The sequence below is a fragment of the Oncorhynchus kisutch genome, linkage group LG17 (assembly GCF_002021735.2).
Source record: "Oncorhynchus kisutch isolate 150728-3 linkage group LG17, Okis_V2, whole genome shotgun sequence".
NCBI lineage: Eukaryota > Metazoa > Chordata > Actinopteri > Salmoniformes > Salmonidae > Oncorhynchus > Oncorhynchus kisutch.
In genome coordinates, this window is record NC_034190.2 from 16,516,810 (window position 1) to 16,533,023 (window position 16,214).

General features: G+C 41.8%; 1 protein-coding gene across 1 annotated transcript; it reads left to right on the forward strand.

Moving 5' to 3' along the window:
- The first annotated feature begins 7,174 nt into the window (after positions 1-7,174).
- On the forward strand, positions 7,175-14,959 carry LOC109907145 (low affinity immunoglobulin gamma Fc region receptor II-like). The gene is made up of 5 exons (XM_031794969.1): positions 7,175-7,178; positions 7,371-7,631; positions 14,095-14,352; positions 14,455-14,613; positions 14,786-14,959. Exons 1-5 carry the CDS (start codon positions 7,175-7,177, stop codon positions 14,827-14,829), a joined length of 726 nt encoding a protein of 241 aa, XP_031650829.1. The 3' UTR covers positions 14,830-14,959.
- Positions 14,960-16,214: the final 1,255 nt, after the last annotated feature.

Consider the following 16,214-nt stretch of genomic DNA (forward strand, 5'->3'; position numbering starts at 1 on the left):
CTTTTGCCTTCTTCTGTGGATTATTCTATTGAGGTTGGCAACCAATTTTTAAATTGCATTACCGCCACCAACTGGACTGGAGTGTGGATCAGCGACAGTGAAGCACAAAATTCTACCCCAATATTCTCGTCCCCCTAAGGAAACTAAATATACAAGCCGCCTCCTAATGTTTTGGAGTGTGTTGTCAATCACAGATTACAGACTAAATTAATAAAGAAACAAACATTAAAATAAACTAAACCCTAGCCGGCTACTCAACCCTGCACCTTAGAGAGACTGCTGCCCTATGTACCTAGTCATTGAACACTGGTCAATTTAATAATGTTTACATACTGTTTTACCCACTTCAATCAAATAACCAAATGTATTTATAAAGCCCTTTTTACATCAGCCGATGTATGTCCGGACCAGACATATTTATATACTGTATTGTAGTCAATGCTCATCCTATGTAACTACTGCACATACCTTTTCTATTCATATACTGTCCATAATGTCTATACACATCATCATATACAAATATATTTATATTCTGGACTGTTGACATTGACAAATTCTTGTATTTATATATTTCTTAATTTCTTTCTTAATTTTGGGGGGGATTTGCGTCCATTGTTTTGTATTACTGCACTGTTGGATCTAGGAACATACGTGTTTCACTACACCCGCGATAACATCTGCAAAATATGTGATTTGATATGAAAGCTTCATAATTTTTGCAACTCTCTCTCTCTGTATCTATGAGTTTGGTCTGAGTGTCCAGCCTAGTCTTATGGATTAGACGTAACATTATCCGAACACTCAAATGAGTATGATATCTTGCATGTGTTTTTTAAAAATGCCTTCCTAACAATCCTAAATAAACATGCCCCATTCAAGAAATTTAGAACCAGGAACAGATATAGCCCTTGGTTCTCCCCAGACCTGACTGCCCTTAACCAACACAAAAACATCCTATGGCGTTCTGCATTAGCATCGAACAGCCCCCGTGATATGCAGCTGTTCAGGGAAGCTAGAAATCATTATACACAGGCAGTTAGAAAAGCCAAGGCTAGCTTTTTCAAGCAGAAATTTGCTTCCTGCAACACTAACTCAAAAAAGTTCTGGGACACTGTAAAGTCCATGGAGAATAAGAACACCTCCTCCCAGCTGCCCACTGCACTGAAGATAGGAAACACTGTCACCACTGATAAATCCACCATAATTGAGAATTTCAATAAGCATTTTTCTACGGCTGGCCATGCTTTCCACCTGGCTACTCCTACCCCGGACAACAGCACTGCACCCCCAACAGCAACTCGCCCAAGCCTTCCCCATTTCTCCTTCTCCCAAATCCATTCAGCTGATGTTCTGAAAGAGCTGCAAAATCTGGACCCCTACAAATCAGCCGGGCTAGACAATCTGGACCCTTTCTTTCTAAAATTATCTGCCGAAATTGTTGCCACCCCTATTACTAGCCTGTTCAACCTCTCTTTCGTGTCGTCTGAGATTCCCAAAGATTGGAAAGCAGCTGCGGTCATCCCCCTCTTCAAAGGGGGGGACACTCTTGACCCAAACTGCTACAGACCTATATCTATCCTACCGTGCCTTTCTAAGGTCTTCGAAAGCCAAGTCAACAAACAGATTACCGACCATTTCGAATCTCACCATACCTTCTCTGCTATGCAATCTGGTTTCAGAGCTGGTCATGGGTGCACCTCAGCCACGCTCAAGGTCCTAAACGATATCTTAACCGCCATCGATAAGAAACATTACTGTGCAGCCGTATTCATTGATCTGGCCAAGGCTTTCGACTCTGTCAATCACCATATCCTCATCGGCAGACTCGACAGCCTTGGTTTCTCAAATGATTGCCTCGCCTGGTTCACCAACTACTTCTCTGATAGAGTTCAGTGTGTCAAATCGGAGGGTCTGCTGTCCGGACCTCTGGCAGTCTCTATGGGGGTGCCACAGGGTTCAATTCTTGGACCGACTCTCTTCTCTGTATACATCAATGAGGTCGCTCTTGCTGCTGGTGAGTCCCTGATCCACCTCTACGCAGACGACACCATTCTGTATACTTCCGGCCCTTCTCTGGACACTGTGTTAACAACCCTCCAGGCAAGCTTCAATGCCATACAACTCTCCTTCCGTGGCCTCCAATTGCTCTTGAATGCAAGTAAAACTAAATGCATGCTCTTCAACCGATCGCTGCCTGCACCTACCCGCCTGTCCAACATCACTACTCTGGACGGCTCTGACTTAGAATACGTGGACAACTACAAATACTTAGGTGTCTGGTTAGATTGTAAACTCTCCTTCCAGACCCATATCAAACATCTCCAATCCAAAGTTAAATCTAGAATTGGCTTCCTATTTCGCAACAAAGCATCCTTCACTCATGCTGCCAAACATACCCTTGTAAAACTGACCATCCTACCAATCCTCGACTTTGGCGATGTCATTTACAAAATAGCCTCCAATACCCTACTCAACAAATTGGATGCAGTCTATCACAGTGCAATCCGTTTTATCACCAAAGCCCCATATACTACCCACCATTGCGACCTGTACGCTCTCGTTGGCTGGCCCTCGCTTCATTCTCGTCGCCAAACCCACTGGCTCCATGTCATCTACAAGACACTGCTAGGTAAAGTCCCCCCTTATCTCAGCTCGCTGGTCACCATAGCATCTCCCACCTGTAGCACACGCTCCAGCAGGTATATCTCTCTAGTCACCCCCAAAACCAATTCTTTCTTTGGCCGCCTCTCCTTCCAGTTCTCTGCTGCCAATGACTGGAACGAACTACAAAAATCTCTGAAACTGGAAACACTTATCTCCCTCACTAGCTTTAAGCACCAACTGTCAGAGCAGCTCACAGATTACTGCACCTGTACATAGCCCACCTATAATTTAGCCCAAACAACTACCTCTTTCCCAACTGTATTTAATTTTAATTTATTTATTTATTTTGCTCCTTTGCACCCCATTATTTTTTTATTTCTACTTTGCACATTCTTCCATTGCAAAACTACCATTCCAGTATTTTACTTGCTATATTGTATTTACTTTGCCATCTTGGCCTTTTTTGCCTTTACCTCCCTTCTCACCTCATTTGCTCACATTGTATATAGACTTGTTTATACTGCATTATTGACTGTATGTTTGTTTTTACTCCATGTGTAACTCTGTGTCGTTTTATCTGTCGAACTGCTTTGCTTTATCTTGGCCAGGTCGCAATTGTAAATGAGAACTTGTTCTCAACTTGCCTACCTGGTTAAATAAAGGTAAAATAAATAAATAAAAAATAAATAAATAAAATTTGCAATGGTTACATGTGACAAAAGGTGACGTAGCCCTTTCCTGTTGTCAAATTAGCTAGTAGCCTCATGGGTGGAATGTTATTCATATTTATCATAATCAATAAACATTATTTCAGAAACCCCGCCAAAAACCCAATGTTTCTATGTCAAACGGTTTAGTTATATTTCAGTCTTCTGTGATGTACAGTGGGGCAAAAAAGTATTTAGTCAGCCACCAATTATGCAAGTTCTCCCACTTAAAAAGATGAGAGAGGCCTGTAATTTTCATCATAGGTACACTTCAACTATGACAGATAAAATGAGAAAAATTATCCAGAAAATCACATTGTAGAATTTGTTATGAATTTATTTGCAAATTATGGTGGAAAATAAGTTAGCTCAGAGGTGAACCAGTTGCATACACAGCTTGAGCAAGACATTCATCAGCATTTCTCTGACTATGTTCCTCCATTGTGTCAAAAACACTTCTGATTCCAGGAGGTGAGCTTATCGTGAGCTGTTGCTATCGATAAGGTGTCTTATTCATCATTTTCACCTCAAATGGAAGTAGAGGGACTTTTGTCCCAACAAGGTTGCTTGTTGTGAGCGCTTAGGGAACTTCATGCACTTGGCCAGATGATTCTGCTGTTTTGTTGCATTCTTCACATATGATTTGGCACAGTATTTGCAAATGTACACAGCTTTTCCTTCTACATTAGCTGCAGTGAAATGTCTCCACACATCAGATAGTGCCCATGGCATTTTCCTGTTAAGATTAGAAAAAAATGAGTAAGAAAAAAAACAAATACAATTTCATGTACAGATAAATAGTTAAGCAGTTAGATTAAACAACTTCTTTGTAGTAGTGTGGGCTCAATAGCATCTCATTAGTGTGCAAGAGCTTGAAAATCAGCTGTACATGTGATGGAAGAGTGGACTGTGCATGCAGAGGGTTGCAATTTCATTGAATTGGGGATAGTTTAACCAAAATATGCCACAAGACGTAGAATTGCCTTATGTCTATTCCACAAAAAAGGTTCACTGTTATAAGTTCACTTTTTTGATGAATTTAAGAAAAATTCCCCAAATTCCCAGGCTTAACTTCCCATGGGGGATTTCCGGAAAAATGCTGGAAATTTACCGGAAAGTTTCCAGCCCTTTGCAACCCTAGTGAGGTGCGTACTTTTGTTTCAAAGTAGATTAGTTTAAGACTACCAAGAAACACTCTGTGTGACCTTGATTTAGCCCGCTGCAGTAAAGGCAAAAACAAAAGTAGGGTTGTTGTTCGGGGTGGGTGTATAATGCGAACATCTAGCAATCCAAAGGTTGCATGTTTGAATCTCATCACGGACAACTTTAGCATTTTAGCTAACTATGCAACTACTTACTACCTTTTAGCTACTTTGCAACTACTTAGCATGTTAGCTAACCCTTCCCCTAATCCTAACCTTAACCCCTAACCTACCTAACGTTAGCCACCTAGCTAACGTTAGCCACAACACATTGGAATTCATAACATATCATACGTTTAGCATATTTACATTTAGTAACATATTGAATGAATTGCAATTCATAACATATAACACCTAATGGATGATGGACATCCAAAAATTCATACCATACGAAACATAACATTTCATAATTATTAGTGTCCCATATTTTTTTCTATTTATTTAACATTTATTTAACTAGGCAAGTAAGAACAAATTCTTATTTACAATTACCCCGGCCAAACCCTAACCCGGACTACGCTGGGCCAATAGGACTTATGGGACTCCCATTCACAGCCGGTTGTGATACAGCCTGGAGTCTAACCAGGGTCTGTAGTGGTGACGCCTCTAGCAAAGATCCAGTGCCTTAGACCGCTGCGCAGACTCGGGAGCCATCTACAATGTTATGTCTACCCCTGAGTCCAGGTTGCAGCGTCAGTACAAGGTAATGCGGGGGTTTATATAATGCATTCTGCTGCTCAGTCTATCAGTCAGCAGCATCTCTACAGGATGGAGCAGCACACCTCTCTCTACATGCTACTCTGCAGTAAGTCGGGCGACTGTTTCAGTTGTGTCATCAGTCAACATTTCCAAGCTCCATGAGTGGAGGGAATGTAGATTCAATTTAGATCAAATGTAGCTTCAAGAAGAGAAATCTTGAACTTGAGCAATATTATAAATGTGCACTGCACTATGTTAAGTAGTAAAATGCTGTGCTCTGTCTGTCTCTCTCCCTCTATCTTTCTAGTGCTGAATACTGTGATATACTCTGGACATGCTCAAATGAATGGTTAGTAGGTTTCAATATTCACTTCTAATCATTTATTTCCAGTGAGGTAAAGTACTTACGTAAAAATAATTTAAGTAGTACTTTAAGTCGTTTTTTGGGGTATCTGTACTTTACGATTTATATTTTTGACAACTTTTACAACTTCACTACATTCCTAAAGAAAACAATGTACTTATTACTCCATACATTTCTCCTGACAACCAAAAGTACATTTTCAATGCTTAGCAGGAAAGGAAAATTGTCCAATTCACACACTTATCAAGATAACACATGGTCATCTCTTTTGCCTCCGATTTGACGAACTCACTTAACACAAATGCATCTTTTGTAAATTATGTCTGAGTGTTGGAGTGTGCCCCTGGCTATCCATACATTTTAAAAACAAGAAAATGCTTTGCTTAATAGAAGAAATTTGAAATGATTTAGACTCTTACTTTTGATACTTAAGTATATTTTATCAATTATATTTACTTTTGATACTTACGTATATTTAGAACCAAATACTATTCGATTTTTACTCAAGAAGTATTTTACTGGGTGACTTTTACTTTTACTTGAGTAACTTTCCATTAATGTATCTATACTGTTACTTAAGTATGACAATTGGGTACTTTTTCCACCACTGTTTATTTCTATAATCTAGTTATAGGCTGTCCAGAGTGGGAGAAAACGCTTGTTGGAGATATTTCACCTTTCCTTATGTTATAGAATATATTTTTTACAAATATGATTATTTATTGCCTGAACCGTTCAATGGGGTTCTTAACAGTATATCCAAAAAGTCGGATTTCGTAACCTAATACATCTGATAAGCACCGACCTTTGTTGACAGAGCAGTCTAGCTTTCTCGCAGAAACTTTTGAGGAATTAACATGTTGTGGTGGTCATCTTCAAAAGTTGTTTCCGCGGGTCGCGAAAGTAAACATGAACATAACGTGAGCTGAATTAAATGTAAAAGGCTTTGAAAAATAAAACGCAAATAGACGTGCTTTTGTGAGAAATCGTTGAAAAAGAACAGGGATTTCACATTAATATGAAAAGTGCATACTAAAATATGAAAATATTACGTAATGTCTCAAATTCGATATCTATCTTACCTTGTTGTTTTATGTTCTGAGGATTCGAGAAGAATCATGACGAGTTCAACGGGAAAGTGAGCCTGTCAGGTAGCCTTCATTCTTGCACAGCAGCCATCCAGCCTAGCTGAGGCGATGTTGTGCAATTTTCCTTCTTTTTTTTCTTCTTTTTTTACATTTTATTTCTCTGGCCTCCATTAACTTAGCCATCCTAATTTTGGCCATCCTACAAGGGTAAAAACTCCAATAAACATTGAACGGATTGTGATAGAGACATGAGGTTTGGACCATTAGTTTTACTAGAGGATTATCTACAGAATTATATATATTCTACCCATTGGTAACAATATTTATTTAATTTTATTGGACACCCTACTAGTTTATGTCTTTGTTTTCATTGCTCATTAAGTTAAGTCACAATGGTGGTCAATGCACATGTAACCGATGTGAAATGGCTAGCTAGTTAGCGGTGGTGCACGCTAATAGCGTTTCAATCATTACTTCACTCGCTCTGAGACCTGAAGTAGTTGTGGCCAGATGGGTAAGATGCTTCGTGGGTGTCAGTTGTCTGTGTGCAGAGGGTCCCTGGTACAAGCCCAGGGTGAGGGACGGACTAAAGCTATACTGTTACACACATTTGTTCTGATCTATTTGTTGTGATAGCAATGTTTATGTAGAGAGATAGGAGATATGAAGGGTGGTCAATATGTTGTCTCTCTTTCTCTCTCTCCAGCCTCTCTGAGCATCAGTCCTGACAGATCTCAGTTCTTTGAATATGAGTCTGTCTCTCTGAGCTGTGAGGTTCAGAGGGGCTCTACTGGATGGAGAGTGGTGAGGAACACACTGAAAGGAGGGACTGAAGAGTGTCCCACTGACTGGGGATTTTTTAAAGGGTCTTCATGCACCATATCAGCAGTACCATCAGACAGTGGAGTGTACTGGTGTGAGTCTGGGTCTGGAGAACACAGCAATGCTGTTAACATCACAGTACATGGTATGTCCAAAAGCTGTTGCATTCATATCTGATGACAGAGAATATTGTGTTGTTTCTGTAGTATAGTGTACAGAGATTGTTATTATATTTTTATTATTGGGTCTGAACCCAGCCCTGTGCAACTGGGTCCTGGACTTCCTGATGGGCCGCCCCCAGGTGGTGAAGATAGGCAACAGCACCTCTACCACGCTGATCCTCAACACAGGAGCCCCACAAGGGTGTGTGCTCAGCCCCCTCCTGTACTCCCTGTTTATCAATGACTGCGTGGTCATGCACACCTCCAACTCAATCATCAAGTTTTCAGACGACACAACAGAGGTATAGACCTGATTAACAAAAAAGACAAGACAGCCTACACGCCCTGGTGGAGTGGTGCCAGGAAAATGACCTCTCCCTCAACATCAATAAAATGAAGGAGCTGATCGTGGACTTCGGGAGACAGCAGAGGGAGCACGACCCCAACAACATCGACGGGGCCGCAGTGGAGAAGGTGAAAACCTTCATGTCCCTCGGCGTACACATCACTGAAAAACTGAAATGGTCCAGCCACACAGACAGTGTGGTGAAGAAGGCACCACAGCGCCTCTTCAACCTCAGGAGGCTGAACTAATTCAGCTTGGCCTCTAAGACCCTCACAAACTTTTACAGATGCACCATTGAAAGCATCCTGTCAGGCTGTATCACCGCCTCTCCAGAGCGTGGTGCGGTCAGCCCAACACATCACCTGGAGCACACTGCCTGCCCTTCAGGACATCTACAGCACCCGGTGCCAAAGGAAGACCAAGAAGATCATCAAGGACCTCAGCCACCCGAGCCACAGTTTGTTCACCCTGCTATCATCCAGAAGGCGAGGTCAGAACAGGTGCATCAAAGCTAGGACCGAGAGACTGAAAAACAGCATCTATCTAAGAGCATCAGACATTTAAATAGCCATCGCTAGCCGGCCTCCACCCAGTACCCTGCTCTGAATTTAGTCACTCTCACTAGCCGGCTACAACCCGGATACTAAACCCTGTACCTTAGAGCCTGTTGCCCTATGTACATAGACATGGAACACTGGTCACTTTAATAATGTTTACATACTGTTTTACCCATTTCATATGCAAGTACTGTATTCTAGTCGAGTCCATCCTATTAAACTATTGCTGTACATATACTATTCTATCCATGTATTATTCCGATATACTATATATTCTATCCACATACTGCCCATAATGTCTATTGTGATTGCATTTTCTGTTAAACCTTACTAATGCTTGTGTACTAAAATATCCTTATTTTAAGCTTAGGCATTTGGCTTGAGATTGTTAAAGAAACTAACTCATATAAGATAGAAAAGTATATTTGGCATGAATAGAGAGGCCTGTGTGTGTAGAATGACCACCATGATGTCTGGGCGCTCAGCCAAGAACTGACAGAAACTAACTGGTTCCTCTTAGCTTAACTGGAGACAGAGTACAGTTTATATCCTGCACACCAATGATAGAGCTGTTGTTCTGTTTGGAGCCTGTTTCTGGGCAAAATATTCATGTTTTGTGTGTGTGTGTGGCCCTTGCTTGCCCAACTTGGGGAAACCATTGAGCTACTGTTAGAGGAGGTATGTCTGGAGTGACATCCTGTCACCTTGGCACCTATTGTCCTCACTCAGTTGTGACAGACTGAGACAACCTCTCCATTATAGTCTGTACCCTGTAACCCAGTTTTGTCTCTCTCCACACACATACACATACACTACCTTTTGGGGTTACATAGAAATGTCCCTGTTTCCCATGAAAACATACATGAAATGAGTTTGACAAATGAATAGGAAATATAGTCAAGACATTGACAAGGTTATAAATAATGATTTTTAATTGAAATAATACTTGTGTCCTTCAAACTTTGCTTTCGTCAAAGAATCCTCAATTTGCAGCAATTACAGCCTTGCGGACCTTTGGCATTCTAGTTGTCAATTTGTTGAGGTAATCTGAAGAGATTTCACCCCATGCTCCCTGAAGCACCTCCCACAAGTTGGATTGGCTTGATGGGCACTTCTTACGTACCATACGGTCAAACTGATCCCACAGCTCCAATTAAGCGCCGTCCACAGGGTATGGCATGGCATTGCAAAATGGAGTGATAGCCTTCCTTCTTCAAGATCCCTTTTACCCTGTACAAATCTTCCACTTTACCACCACCAAAGCACTCCCAGACCACCACATTGCCTACGCCATACTTAATTAACAGATGGCGTCAAGCACTCCTCCAGCATATTTAAATTTTTTCGGCATCTCACGAATGTTCTTCTTTGTGATCCGAACACCTCAAACTTAGATTTGTCTGTCCATAACACTTTTTTCCAATCTTCCTCTGTCCAGTGTTGCACAGGCCAGGGTCGTCGAGCTTAAAGACAAGTTTGGAGGGTACTGTGGTGTTAAATGCTGAGCTGTAGTCAATGAACAGCATTCTTACATAGGTATTCCTCTTGTCCAGATAGGATAGGGCAGTGTGCAGTGTGATGGCGATTGCATCGTCAGTGGACCTATTGGGGCGGTAAGCAAAGTGGGTCTAGTGTATCAGGTAGGGTGGAGGTGATATGATCCTTGACTAGTCTGTCAAAGCACTTCATGATGACAGAAGTGAGTGCAAAGGGGCGATAGTCATTTTGTTCAGTTAACTTAGCTTCTTAGGAACAGGAACAATGGTGGCCATCTTGAAGCATGTGGGGACAGCACACTGGGATAGGGATTGATGGAATATGTCCGTAAACACACCAGCCAGCTGGTCTGCACATGCTCTGAGGACGCAGCTAGGGATGCCGTCTAGGACAGCAGCCTTGCGAGGTTTAACACGTTTAAATGTTTTTATTTTATTTTTTAATTTTACCCCATTTTTCTCCCCAATTTCATGGTATCCAATTGTTTTTCAGTAGCTTCTATCTTGTCTCATCGCTACAACTCCCGTACGGGCTCGGGAGAGACGAAGGTTGAAAGTCATGCGTCCTCCGATACACAACCCAACCAAGCCGCACTGCTTCTTAACACAGTGCGCATCCAACCCGGAAGCTAGCCGCACCAATGTGTCGGAGGAAACACCGTGCACCTGGCAACCTTGGTTAGCGCGCACTGCGCCCGGCCCGCCACAGGAGTCGCTGGTGCGCAATGAGACAAGGACATCCCTACCGGCCAACCCCTCCCTAACCCGGGCGACGCTAGGCCAATTGTGCGTCGCCCCACGGACCTCCCGGTCGCGGCCGGTTACGACAGAGCCTGGGCGCAAACCCAGAGTCTCTGATGGCACAGCTGGCGCTGCAGTACAGCGCCCTTAACCACTGCGCCACCCGGGAGGCCACGTTTAAATGTTTTACTCATGTTGGCCACGGAGAAGGACAGTCCACAGGCTTTGGTAGCGGACCGGGTCAGTGGCACTGAATTGTCCTCAAAGTGAGCAAAGAAGTTGTTTAATTTGTCTGGGAGCAAGATGCAGAGGGCCTGGCTTTCTTTTTGTAATCCGTGATTGACTGTAGACCCTGTCACATCCGTCTTGTGTTTGAGCCGTTGAATTGCGACTCTACTTTGTCTCTATACTGACGCTTTGCTTGTTTGATTGCCTTGCGGAGGGAATACCTGCACTGTTTGTATTCGGTCATGCTTCTAGTCACCTTGCCATGATTAAAAGTGATGGTTCACGCGTTCAGTTTTGCGAGAATGCTGCCATCAATCCACGGTTTCTGTTTAGGAAAGTTTTTAATAGTCACAGTGGGTACCACATCTCTGATGCACTTGCTAATAAACTCACTCACCGAGTCAGAGTATACATCAATGTTATTGTCTGAGGCTATCCGGAACATATCCCAGTCCATGTGATCAAAGCAGTCTTGAAGCGTGGAATCCAATTGGTCAGACCAGCGTTGGATAGACCTGAGCACGGGTGTTTCCTGTTTTAGTTTCTGTCTATAGGCTGGGAGAAACAAAATGGAGTCATGGTCAGATTTGCTGAAGGCAGGGCAGGGGAGGGCTTTGTATGCATCGCGGAAGTTAGAGTAGCAATGATCCAGAATGCTACCAGCTCGTGTCGCGCATTCAATGTGCGGATAAAAATTTAGGAAGTCTTGTTCTCCGCTTAGCTTTGTTAAAATCCCAAGCTACAATAAAGCAGCCTCAGGATGTATGGTTTCCAGTTTACATAGAGTCCAGTGAACTTCTTTCAGGGTCTACGAGGTATCTGCTTGGGGGGGATATACACGGCTGTGACTATAATCGAAGAGAATTCTCTCGGAAGATAATGAGGTCGACATTTGATTGTAAGGAATTATAGGTCAGGTGAACAAAAGGACTTGAGTTCCTGTATGTTGTTGTGATAATACCATGAGTCGTTAATCATAAGGCATACACCCCCGCCCTTCTTTTTACCAGAGAGATGTTTGTTTTTGTCGGCGCGATGCATGAAGAAACTGGGTGGCTGTACCGACTCAGATGACATATCCCGAGTGAGCCATGTTTCCGTGAAACAAAGAATGTTACAATCTCTGATGTCTCTCTGGAAGGCAATTTGTGCCCTAATTTCATAATTTCGTCCACCTTGTTATCTAGAGATACATTATCTAGAGATACATCCTTATTATTAATTGAGGGTAGATTTTCCACCACATTATACATCCCATCACACATATATATATACTGTATATATACAGTACCAGTCAAAAGTTTGGACACACATACTCATTCAAGGGTTTTTCTTTATTTTTTACTATTTTCTGCATTGTAGAATAATAGTGAAGACATCAAAACTATGAAATAACACACATGGAATCATGTAGTAACCCAAAAAGTGTTAAACAAATCAAAATATATGTTATATTTTAGATTCCTCAAAGTAGCCACCATTTGCCTTGATAACAGCTTTGCACACTCTTGGTATTCTCTCAACCAGCGTCACTTGGAATTATTTTCCAACAGTCTTGAAGGAGTTCCCACATATGCTGAGCACTTGTTGGCTGCTTTTCCTTCCCTCTGGGGTCCAACTCATCCCAAACCATCTCAATTGGGTTGAGGTCGGGTGATTGTGGAGGCCAGGTCATCTGATGCAGCACTCCATCACTCTCCTTCTTGGTCAAATAGCCCTTACACATGCTGGAGGTGTGTTGAGTCATTGTCCTGTTGAAAAACAAATGGTAATCCTACTACGCGCAAACCAGATAGGATGTATTGCTGCAGAATGCTGTGTTGCCATGCTGGTTATGTGTGCCTTGAATTCTAAATAAATCACTGACAGTGTCACCAGCAATGCAACCCCACACCATCACACCTCCTCCTCCATGCTTCATGGTGGGAACCACACATGTGGAAATCATCCGTCCACCTACTCTGCGTCTCACAAAGTAACGGTGGTTGGAACCAATAATCTCAAAATTGGTACAGATTTCCATCGGTCTAATGTCCATTGCTCTTGTTTCTTGGTCCAAGGAAGTCTCTTCTTATTATTGGTGTCTTTTAGTAGTGTTTTTTTTGCATTAATTCAACCATGAAGGCCTGATTCACTCAGTTTCCTCTGAACAGTTGATGTTGGGATGTGTCTGTTACTTGAACTCTGTGAAGCATTTATTTGGGCTGCAATTTCTGAGGCTGGTAACTCTAATGAACTTATCTTCTGTAGCAGAAGTAACTCTGGGTCTTCCTTTCCTGTGACGGTCCTCATGACAGCCAGTTTCATCATAGCACTTGATGGTTTTTGCGACTCCACTTGAAGAAACTTTCAAAGTTCTTGAAATTTTCCGCATTGACTGACCTTCATGTCTTAAAGTAATGATGGACTGTAATTTCTATTTGCTCATTTGAGCTGTTCTTGCCATAATATGGACTTGGTCTTTCACCAAATAGGGCTATCTTCTGTTTACCACCTCTACCTTGTCACAACACAACTGATTGGGGCAAATGCATTAAGAAGGAAAGAAATACCACAAATTGGACTTTTAATTGACTTTTAACAAGGCACACCTGTTAATTGAAATGCATTCTAGGTGACTACCTAATGAAGCTGGTTGAGAGAATGCCAAGAGTGCGCAAAGCTTTCATCAAGACAAAGAATGGCTACTTTGAAGAATCTCATTTGTTTAACACTTTTTGGGTTACTAAATGATTTCATGTGTTATTTAATAGTTTTGATGTCTTCACTATTATTCTACAATGTAGAAAATAGTGAAAATAAAGAAAAAACCTGGAATGAGCAGGTGTGTCCAAACTTTTGACTGGTACTGAATACTTTTACTCTAGACTCCGACATTGCTCGTACTCATTTTTCAATTTTCCTGAATTCCATTATTTTACTTTCAGCTTTGTATGTTTTGTTGTGTATTGTTAGATAATACTGCACTGTTAGAGCTAGGAACACAAGCATTTTGCTACACCCGCTATAACATCTGCTCAACATGTGTATGCGACCAATACAATTTGATTTGATATCTACCGTCTCCTGTGTTATATAGATGGGGCTGTGATCCTGGAGAGCCCTGTCATTCCTGTGACTGAGGGATATTTTGTGACTCTGCGCTGCGTACATCAAGATAAGAAAACGAAGGAAACATCCTCAAACTTCAGAGCTGATTTCCATAATGATGGATCCCTCATCATGACCAACACTACAGGGGAGATGACCATCCCTGCAGTATCCAAGTCAGATGAAGGGCTCTACAAGTGTAACAACCCTAAAGGAGAATCACCAGAGAGCTGGATGACTGTGACAGGTGAGCAATACTCTGCTCACACATTGGATCTTTATTTGAAGCGACGTATAGAAATGTGTCTTATTGTTGTGTGTGGTAATGGTCATGTAATTCGTTCCCCAGTTCCATCTTCAGCTCCAGGGCCAGCCCCATCTCCAGCAGTCCCAGTGTGGTCCATCTCTCTGCCCAGGCTGCTGTGTAGTCTACTAGTAGTGTCTCCTTACCTGCTGGTGACCATCATACTGGTAGTGATATGCAACAGCCGCAGAAGCATGACTCGAGGTGAGAACCCTACCACATCTTAACTGTATGTATTCACCTTTTATCCAATACTATGTGCTGTACAGGAATACTACTCAAATAGTTCGTCTTGATAGAATGTCCTAGAACCTCTTAGTTACAATGGTATGTGGTCAGTGCGTGATACGTTTTTGTTCCCATCTCTGTATTATAGCTCAATCTGATGAAGAGAAGAAAAGATGTACTGTCATCACATAATCAGGATGGAATGTTACGCAACAACACACTTTATGGGAACCATGTTAATATGGTAACATCGGTGAACATTGTTAAAGAGAAGAGTAACCATGTTATTGTTGTTGTGTTGTTGAGTACACACACTACTGTAGGCCCATGTTCTGAGTCTGTGTCATGCTCCATGTAGCATTGCAAGGTTGTGTTGTGTTACAGGTCGGAGGGAGGGAGGGGGGGAGGGAGAGAGAGAGAGAGAGAGAGAGAGAGAGAGAGAGAGAAAGAAAGAAAGAGAAGCCTGACTGAAGGATGGGGGAGAGAAGACCCCCCCCCCCCCCACACACACACACACAAACACACACATACACTGTTAACACACACTTGTTTATCAGAATAGAGGATGTGCTGCTGTGTGGCTGGTTGCATATGAGCATATGCTGTGGTTAACCACTTTCTCTGTCCTTCTGTCTTCTGCTGCCTCCCTGCTCTACATGCTTCACTGCCAAAGCTGTAGCGGGCTAAAAAGCTACCGGTAAGTTAAACCTGGACCACAAACATCAACAAGTTAAAAAATATATTTTTGTGTGAAGTTTCCAGAACTGTGGTTAGAACAGACTAACTTCCCTCAGTATTTACTGCACTCGTCAATGTGTCACTGGTACAGGGAGACTGGTCATATTATGCCCCTGTTGAATGTCTTACAGGTTTGCAGGTGTTTTTTAAATTTATATTTTAGAACTGATAACCAATAGCAGGCGTCAGGCTTATTGTGTCCATGCTTTCCACAGCCTGAGGAAATGTATCTGATCATTTTACTGTTCACAGATGTACAATGTAATATGTTTCTATTTTTGTTTAAAAAACAATGGGATTTATAAACAAATCATCTGGGCTCCCGAAAGGACTGATCTCTATAATATATAAATAACTTTTGGAAAGCGCATATTCTAAGCTAACCATTAAAAAAATATTGGTCCACAGATCTAAGTGAATCTGAACAATTCTTTAATGTGAACATAATATAGAATAATATGACCTTGGCATCCAAACCATCAATTTATACATTTTAAGTTTGTTCACAGGCTGTATTTACCAACATTTTTTTATTTTTATTAAACTGGCCCCAACTCCTGTTCATTGTGTCCCCTAAATCAGGTAGGCACATTCCTTATGATGTGTAAGTGCCCTGAGTTAATGCTTCTGGAACAAAGTTAAAACATTTATTTCGAAGTGCATGAATGTAAATATTCAATGCATTGCATCTACTTAATTACTTAACGGTGATAGCTACTTGAATCTCTCAATCAATCAGAGACAATTACTGCTGGCAGGCAGCACTGCCAAAAAATATATATACAGTGCCTTGCGAAAGTATTCGGCCCCCTTGAACTTTGCGACCTTTTGCCACATTT

Bases quoted from the DNA above. Each gene is read 5' to 3' on its own strand.
- LOC109907145 (XM_031794969.1), top strand. The intron at 7,632-14,094 runs GTATGTCCAAAA...TGTGTTATATAG, and splicing joins TGTTAACATCACAGTACATG to ATGGGGCTGTGATCCTGGAG. The intron at 14,614-14,785 runs GTGAGAACCCTA...TCTGTATTATAG, and splicing joins CCGCAGAAGCATGACTCGAG to CTCAATCTGATGAAGAGAAG.